The sequence below is a fragment of the Muscardinus avellanarius genome, assembly GCF_963383645.1.
Source record: "Muscardinus avellanarius genome assembly, chromosome: 12".
NCBI classification, from domain to species: Eukaryota; Metazoa; Chordata; class Mammalia; order Rodentia; family Gliridae; genus Muscardinus; species Muscardinus avellanarius.
In genome coordinates, this window is record NC_137798.1 from 37,817,233 (window position 1) to 37,826,826 (window position 9,594).

A 9,594-nucleotide genomic window follows, 5' to 3' on the forward strand; every position below is an offset into this window, starting at 1 on the left:
TGCCAGTAGGTATACTTGAAAAAAAAATGCTTAGCCTCTATTAGTAATTTAAAAGAAATTATTATAAGATTTATTATCAGAGTGAAAGATTGTTCTTAGAGTATAGATAAACAGTTTTCTTGTATACTGTTGGTTGTGGATACCTTTTGAGAGATAGTTATAAATATTAAAATTTAGGTAGCTTTGTTAAGGAAATTATACCTCAAGTTATTTATGTTACAGAAATCTTTATATATGCATACCAAGGTAGGAGAGTAGCAGGACCTGTGGCATATACTTCTCATTCAGGAGACTGAGAATAGAGGATGCAAATTTGAGGCCAACATGGGCAACATAGAGATACCTATCTCAAAATAAAATTTTAAAAGGGTTGGGTTTTAGTAGAACTCTAGAGTGAGACCCTGGGTTCAAACTCTAGTATAAGGGGAAAAAAGGGAGAACTAAGGGATAACTAGAGGGGGAACTGTCCTGTGTCTGTAAGTATAGAATAGTTGATAGCCATATAAAATAATGGTAATTTTTGTTAAAATGACAAAATATTAGTTGTTGGGTGGTATTTATGTAAAACTTGTTTTGTCAGAGTACTATATAGTCAACTATCTCATTTTTAAAAAATAGTATTTTCGAGAAACTATTTAGACTATACTGTCAAATTGACAGACTTTCACTTCTATTAATGAAGGCAGTGGGACAGTAGTTAATACTTGTAATCTACTCTTGGAATTGGTTTCATGTTGTTTTTCCTAGTCTTGCCATTTATTGTCTTTGTACTTTATGAAAGTTAATTTTTCTAAATCTCAGTTTCTTCATCTCTACAATGGAGGTGGTAAGAGTAAGTATGAAAATAATGAGGTAATGCATGTGAAGAATTTTTTATGCCTGGAGCTATATTAAATGTATATTGTGGAGGTAGTGGCACACTCCTGAAATCCCAGAATCTGGGAGGCTGAGATAAGAGGATCACAAGTTTGAGGCTAGCCTGGGCAACTTAATGAGCCACTGTTTCAAAACATAAAAGGGATTGGGGTATAGCTTAGTGGTACAGTGCCCCAGGTTCAATCCCTAGTACCACCACCACCACCACACACACAGAAAACTCATTGTATAGCTATTATTATTATAAGAAATATAACCTAAGGAAATAAGCTTTAATATGTGAAAATATTTAGCAAAACATCTTTATAATATTTTTAAATGAAATAAATCCAAATGCTCAGTTATAAAATATTATATAAATCCATCAATCTGGGGAAATAACCCATTAAAATTGTTTATGTAGAGCAAAACTAGCAATTTAGAAACTATGGGTTAAGAATATATATAGTTTCTTAAAACTATTTTTGCAGTTTTTCTGCTGGTTTGAAATTGTTAGTTTAATGTTACTTATAAAAAATAAAAGTTGGTTGTAAAATTTTTGGATAAATACCTTAAAGATGAAATGTAATATAAAACTGGTAGATGATGAACAATTATTTTTTAATGAGGTGATAGAAATATATTTTTCCTTTTGTTTGTCTATATTTTTACATTTAAGTTACTTACTAATATCAGATTAATCTTACAGTATACCTTTAGTATATTCCATTCTTAGTAAGTTGGAACTTAACTGATAACTTTAAATTTTATATAAAATTTTTTAAATAGGAAGTTGAAAGGTCCAAATTAGAATTAATATCTGAAAGCATAGTTCCTATCTTTTGCCTTTCTAGTTTCTTATGGCTTAGTTTAAGTAGCTTATATAAACAAAAGAAAAAAGAGGGATAAATATTAGTAAAATTATGTAATATATTAATAAGTCTAGCAGCAAAACTTGGTTTTCTTTTCTCTGATCTATTTAGTTGGTCAGCCTCTAAAAGAAAGTGACTGAGAATTTTTAATATATTGATCTAGAAGTACCTCTTTAGCCCACTTCTTTTATAATAAGTTAAAATTTAATTTTTGTCTTACAGATCATAATATCAATCTAGTCTCAATGGAAGTAACAGTAAATGCTGTAGCTGGAGCTCTTAAAGCTTTCTTTGCAGATCTCCCAGATCCTTTAATTCCATATTCTCTTCATCCAGAGTTATTAGAAGCAGCAAGTAAGTATAAACTTTTCTATTTTGAAAAGGATGATGACAATTTCTGGATATTGATTAAGTGTTAAAAATCACTCATATGAGAGAATATGTAGTTGTGAAAATTCAGCTTACTATAACTCAGTTTGTGAAAGGTCTTTTTCTCTGAAATGAAATCAAATCAAATCAAAATCCCCAGGGATGGTTCCCATGACATTCAATTTTAGTTAGCCTATGGGATGATTTAAATGCTCCTAAAAGATCATTTATATGTATTAGAAGTTTGTGGTTTGAGCCGGGAATGGTGGCACACATCTGTATCATAGAACTTGGGAAGCTGAGACAGGAAGATCACAGATTGACAAACAGCTTCAGCAACTTAGCAAGGCCTGATTTAAAAATAAAAAATAAAATAGGGCAGGGTGTGGTGGCGCACGCTTGTAATCCCCGCGCTTGGGAGGCGGAGACAGGAGGATTGCACAGGTTTGAAGCCAGCTGCGCTGGCTTAAGAGACCCTGTTTCCAAATAAAAATATAAAAAAATAGGTCTGGGAGTGTAGCCTGGAAGTAGAAGGACTTCCAGGAACCCCAGTACCACCAAAAAAATAAAATAAAATAAAATAAATAAAATAGGGCTGGGGATGTTGCTCAAAAGTAGAATGCCCCTAAATTCAATCCATAACTGCCACCAAAAAAAGAAAGAGAGAAATATCTCTGATTTAGTCATCAGTTTATTGTTTAAAAGCCTCTCTTAAGATTGAAGTTGGTTGCAGTGACACACACACATGCAATTCTAGCTCTTGGGGAGCAGGGGAGCTGAGGCAGGAGATTATAACTACAAGACCAACCTAGGCAATTTAATGAAACACCACATAAAAAAGAAGTTTGTGTTTTGCATTTTTATTTATTTTTTATTTTTTGTGGTCCTGGGGATGAAACCTAGGGCATTTTACTTCTGAGCTACACCCCTAGCCCTATTTTTTTATTTATTTTGAAACAGGGTCTCACTGATTTGCAAAGGGCCTCACTAAGTAGCTGAGGCTGTCCTCAAACCAAGACCCTCCTGTCTCAACCTCCCAAATGCTGGGATTACAAGTGTACACCACCATGCCCTGCTTGTTTTGAATTTTTAATTCAAACTCAAGGACAGTATAAGAAAATTAAATAAGTTCCTCAAATGAATGCATGTGTAATGTACTTCAGGTAAAATATTAACCTATATGTGGTCTATATATATTTAAAATATTTAAGTCAAGGAAATTTAAGGGAAAGTTAAGACAAGAACATAGGACACTTAATTCTTATGTCAGTATCAATCCTTCAGATGTTTCCAGTAAATGGTTATTAATTTCTTTTGTGAGAGTTAAGGTCTATTTGGGCATAAAGTAACCTAGTGCTTAATTGCATTAAGGAGTAAAATTAATGTCATTTCTAAATATTTCTATATTTTCTTTTTATTACAAGTCTTCGAAGTCTTTTAAATGAGACTACTTCATTATAGCTTTGATTAAAGTTCTGACTTTTTATTTGAAATAAAAAACCCACTAGCCACGCATGGTGGTACACCCTTGTAATCCCAGCATTCGGGAGGCTGAGACCAGAGGATCACGGTTCATGGACAGCCTCAGCTACTTAGTGAGGCCCTCTGCAACTCAGTGAGACCTGGTTTCAAAATAAAGAATAAACAGCCAGGCGTGGTGGCGCACGCTTGTAATCCCCGCGCTTGGGAGGCGGAGACAGGAGGATCGCGCAGGTTCGAAGCCAGCCGTGCTGGCGTAAGAGACCCTGTTTCAAAAATATAAAAAAATAGGTCTGGGAGTGTAGCCCAGAGGAAGGAGGGCTTCCAGGAACCCCAGTACCACCAAAAAAAAAAAAAAAAAAGAATAAACAATAGGGCAGGGGAGGTTGAATGCCCCTGGGTTCCATCCCCAGACCCACACACACACAAAAAAAAAACCACTTCAGTATATTGCCACAGGTTATAGTTGCCTTATATGTACTTACGTGTAAACTGGAAAAAAAGATTCAGTTGATAACTTTGATTTTATTTCTTGACCTTAAAGTAGCCCCAGAACTTTGCTACTTAAGATTTTTGAGGACTGTTTTAGAAGAAAATGTGACAGATGTGAATTTCTTAGTACTTGCTGGTCTACTGTGATATTGTGATAGGTACATCATCCAGAATGAAAGAGGAAGAGTAGGAAAGCAATCTCTTATTTCTTGCTTTTACATAATCACATTCCAGTTACTTTGTTTTACAATGAACATAAAATTGGAGAGTAGCTATGTTAAATGCCCATACTGCTATAAAGACAAATTTTGATAAGCAAAATGGATTACAAGAAGTGTAATAAATATTTAAGCCAGGCACAGTTGCACATGCCTGTAAGCCCATAACTTGGGAGGGTGAGACCAGAGGATTACAGGTTTGCCACCAGCCTCAGCAAGTTATAGTGAGACCCTGTCTTAATATAAAAATAAATAAGATTGAGAATATAGCTCAGAGGTAGAATGCCCTTGGGTTCAACCCCTGGCACCTAAAAAAAAAAAAAAAAAAAGGAAAAAAATGGTACCTAAATCATTGTCTAAGCCAGGTGCTGTGGGGTTCCCCTATATTCCCAGTACTTGGGATACTTGGCACAGGAGGATTCTTGGTTTGAGGCCATCCTCAACAACTTAACAAGACCCTGTTTCAATATTTTAAAAGGGCCAGGGTGTACCTCAAGAGATAGAATACCCCAGGGATAGAATACCCCAGGGTTCAATCTTCTGTACCTAAAAAAAGTCAATATCTGGTTATTTAAATTACATGGATAAATTGCCAATACTGCTTCCCATTTTATCAGTGCTGAGTCAGCTTGATCTTCAGTGAATAGCTTTACTTTGTAAAAAAGGCTATAGTAATAGATGATTGTTTAAATAGATATTAATTGAAGTTAATCTTCTTAATTTAGAAAATTTAGCAAGATCTTTAGCACTTTTGTGTTGTTTACCTAACCTAATATGTCCAAATACATTCTTAGTTGTTTTCTATTGTTTTAGCAGGAAGCTTTTATCAAATATATTTTTCTGTGTGTTTCACACAAATTCTTTACTACCTTTACAGAAATCCCAGATAAAAATGAACGTCTTCATGCTTTGAAAGAAATTGTTAAGAAATTTCATCCTGTAAACTATGATGTATTCAGATATGTGATAACACATCTAAACAGGTATTTTTGTTTTTTTTTTTACTGTACATTTCAAACATGTAAACTATAAATTGGGTAATTTACTTCAAGGAATGTAAACATAAACATATTTTTGGTTGTTTGGTTTCTCTGTAATTATGTAATCTAATATATATTTTCTAATTTATATTATTTTTATATTTATATTTTATATTATTTTATTTATTTTTTATATTTATATTATTTTTTCTAATATAAATTTTCTAATTTATATGAAAAGTATGATTATAATTTTGTGCATGTAATAGTTATATAAATAGTAAATATAGTCGGTTTATTTTCTCTTTTATCCCAGTTATTCTTTAATATTTCTCTGATATAAATCTTGGGATTTTATTTATAAAATGATCATCAACCTATTTGAAGTTGAAAAGATTGGGACTTAAGGGAAATTTATATGCCCCAAATCACATAACTAATGAGTAATACATTTTATGACTAAAGTCCTGGTCTTAGTTGCTCATTTTGCTTCTACCATGTTGTTTTTTGAAACAGGGTCTCACTAAGTTGAGAAGAATCTCACTAGTAGTTGAGAGAGAGCATTAACCAATGTTTTAAGTTTTATTATTGTTATCAATGTGTAGTTTCAAGTTATATTAGCATTTCTTATGCCCCTCCCCCTAAGTCCTCTCTAAGCATTTGTTTTTTATTAGGATAAACTCTAACATTAATATGAGTGGCTCTGACTTCTTCAGTTATATTTCCGTTTCTTTTCTTCTGTCCTGTACAGCTAAACTCCGCTCTATTTAAACTAATAGCAGTTAACCAAAAGTATCAGTTTACAATTAGTCTGTCATCACATTTTTTTTTTCTTTAGCGGGTCTGAGGATGGAACCCAGGGGCATTCTACCTCCGAGCTACACTTCCAGTCCTATTTTTTATTCTTTTTTGTGTGTGTGTAGTACTGGGGTTCCTGGAAACCCTTCTACTTCCAGGCTATACTCCCAGACCTATTTTTGTACTTTTTAAATTTGGAGACAGGGTCTCTTAAGCCAGCACAGCTGGCATCGAACCTGTGCGATCCTCCTGTCTCTGCCTTCCAAGCGCAGAGATTACAAGCATGCGCCACCACGCTCGGCTTATTCTTTATTTTGAAACAGGGTCTTACTAAGTAGCTGAGGCTGTCCGTGGACCGCAATACTCCTGTCTCAGCCTCCCGAATGCTGGGATTACAAGTGTGTGCCATCACGCCTGACTTGTCATCACATCTTGATATGACTACCTCAGTTGTTATCAAAGTATGGTCCCAAAAACAGCAGCATCAAATCAGCTGTAGACTTACTAGCTCTTCCTTCTGTTCATCACCCTTGACTTAACTCAAACATTAGCTCATCCTAGAAGCCTCCCTGGGCACTCTCATTTCTGATTGAGTTATCTTCCCTTTGTATTTTTTTCCTCTCTTTTTCAGTTAGAACTGATGTCCATACTCAGAATGCCTTTCTAGAACCTAGTCCTTGCATACTACATAGAAACACCAAACTGGCCAGGCGTGGTGGCACATGCTTGTAATCCCAGCATTTGGGAGGCTGAGACTGGAGGATCACGGTTTGCAGACAGCCTCAGCTACTTAGTGAGGCCCTCCGCAACTCAGACCCTGTTAAAATAAAGAATAAAAAATTGGGCAGGGGGTGTAGCTCGGAGGTCAAATGCCTCTGGGTTCCATCCCCAGACCCTCAAAAATAGAAAGATAGAAAGAAAGAAAGAAAGACCGACCAAACTGGACCTACTGAGCTTTCTACCATCTTAACAAAAAGTTGATTTTCTGAATATTGGAATTAAGTCCTTAACAATTGTGAAAGTATTATAATAATTATAAAATTATTTATGATTTTTTATAATTAAAATAGTTATAGTAATAATTTTACCACAGAATACATTTTTAGGCCACATAGTTTATTTCAGATGAACAACTTGTGTTTTGGGTTTTCCTTTGGTTTAGATTTTAAAATGTTTTTGACATGTACATTTAAGGTTTTCCTGCTATCCTACATAATTTTGGCTATTTCCTTAAATGTAAATTAAGAATGTATAAACTCTCAAAGCTCCTTCCCAATTTAATAATTTTGAGTTATAGTCCAAGATTTGCCTCTTAAATTTATTGCTTACTCAAAATTATTGTAGATGGTGCACACTTGTAATCCTAGCATTTGGGAGGCCGAGGCAGGAGGATTGTGGTTTGCGGACAGCCTCAGTTACTTACTGAGTCCTTCACAACTCTGTAAGACCCTGTTCCAAAACACAAAAAAAGAATAAAATAGAGCTAGGGGTATAGCTCAGAAGTAGAATGCTCCAGGTTACATCTCTAGTACCTCAAAAAAAAAAAAAAAAATGATGGTAGAAGTGCTTGCTCAGTTCCCCTCCCCCCTAAACTGGGGATTGAACCCAGGGGCATTCTACCTCCAAGTTATATCCAACAGCCCTATTTTTTATTCTCTGTTTGAAACAGGGTCTTACTAATTTGCAGAGGGCATTCATAACTAACTGAGACTGGCCATGAGTTTGTAATCATCCTGTCTGAGCCTCTCTAGTACTGGGATTAAAAGCCTTAACCACCACACCAAGCTTGCTCACATATTTAAAAGATACAAATAAATTAATATCATGTGTGACCATTTGTAAATTATTAAATTATAACAATTTTAAGGTGGAATGTGTTAGAAACTGGATGCTGTCTCTCAGATGAAATTTGTAACAACATACAAGATATTTAATGATTTAAAAGATTGTTTTATGAAGTAGAGAGATGGCATAGTCCTCCAATCCCAGCTACTCAGCAGGCTGAGCCAGCCAGCCAGGGTGATTTAAATAAACTCAAAAAGGGCTGGGGATTATAGTTCAATTCAGTCCCCAGTACAAAAAGGAAAGGAAAAGAAAAGAAATATTGTGTTATGGAAACTAAAACCTTAAGTGTTTTTAAAGTTTAAAATATTCATAATTGGGTTATGATAATGTAATTTTTCTAAAGTTGGTTGAAAAAGAAGGTATACTATACCCTGTCTTATTTTTTAAACTCTCCAAATAGTTAAGAATTTGGATACATAGAATTTTGTTTCTGTTGTGAAAACCCATTAAAATTTGTCACATGGCCTTCTTACTGAGGGAAAGGATTTTCTTTTCTCTCTCTCTCCTCACCCATCCTGATTAAGAAGACTCCATATGTAAATTTTTAAACCCAAGGTACATCTTCTCAGAAAAGACTGTCTACTTTTTTCATAACAAATAGTTTTTTACTAATGTCTCCTGTTTTAGAATGTAGATAAAATAGAATGGAGAAAGATATTTGAAGTTAGGGTTTAAAAAATAACTAATATGAGATCATTTCTAGCTTTGAGATTCTGAATTGTATTGATTTTTGTTTCTGTTTCCTTTCCATAATTTCAGGGTTAGTCAGCAAAATAAAATCAACCTAATGACAGCAGACAATTTATCCATCTGTTTTTGGCCAACGTTGATGAGACCTGATTTTGAAAATCGAGAGTTTCTGTCTACCACCAAGATCCATCAGTCTGTCGTTGAAACATTCATTCAACAGTGTCAGTTTTTCTTTTACAATGGAGAAATTGTAGATACTGGAAACACTGTGGCTCCTCCACCACCTTCAAACCCAGGACAGTTGGTAGAATCGATGGTACCGCTTCAGTTACCACCACCGTTGCAACCTCAGCTGATACAACCACAATTACAGGCAGATCCTCTTGGAATTATTTAAGTAGAAAGTGATTGCAGACAGCCTGAAATTGGACAAAAATAAATCTAGATGTGCATGTTACAGGGTTCAGTAGTATACTTCATGTTTCATACAGATAATTCACATTCAAAATGAAACATTTTCTCTCTGAACTGTATGGTTATTCCTTATTCACTTACATTACAAATCTAAGACCATGTGGTAAGCATGACTAGAGAGGTTTAATTTTTATAAACAAAAATAGCTATTAAATACAAAGCTACTGCTGCATGCAACCTTATTGCAATCAGTATATCATTCCTGTGGCAATTTCTGTCACATTATATTGTGAATAAAATTTTTTCTATAGAAATTAAATGATTTAAAAACTCACATATATGAAACATTTAATGCTTTCAGCCTGCTTTATGGCTGATTTTGTTATTTGATGTGCTAATTTGGGCAACTTAATTTACTTTCTAGCAGTCTGTATAGATAACTAAAAGCCCAAGTTAAATATTTTATAATTTCAGGCTTCTTAGGCCATGCTTGGGATGTTGTTTGAAAGAAAGAAAAATTACACTTAGCATATTTCACATTTCTACACCTTCATCTTTACTTCTAAGTAAACCTGTGGATGA

General features: G+C 34.4%; 1 protein-coding gene across 2 annotated transcripts in view; it reads left to right on the plus strand.

The window, feature by feature from the left end:
- ARHGAP5 (Rho GTPase activating protein 5) overlaps positions 1-8,995 on the plus strand; it is a gene marked incomplete at both ends in the record, with an annotated part of 66,250 nt that extends 57,255 nt beyond the window's left edge. For both annotated transcript variants that reach the window (XM_080707887.1, XM_080707888.1), the window contains 3 exons: positions 1,950-2,081; positions 5,163-5,268; positions 8,668-8,995. In XM_080707887.1, the coding sequence (XP_080564013.1) occupies positions 1,950-2,081; positions 5,163-5,268; positions 8,668-8,995 (566 nt within the window). The remainder of the gene's footprint in view (positions 1-1,949; positions 2,082-5,162; positions 5,269-8,667) is intronic.
- Between the last annotated feature and the right edge of the window lie 599 nt (positions 8,996-9,594).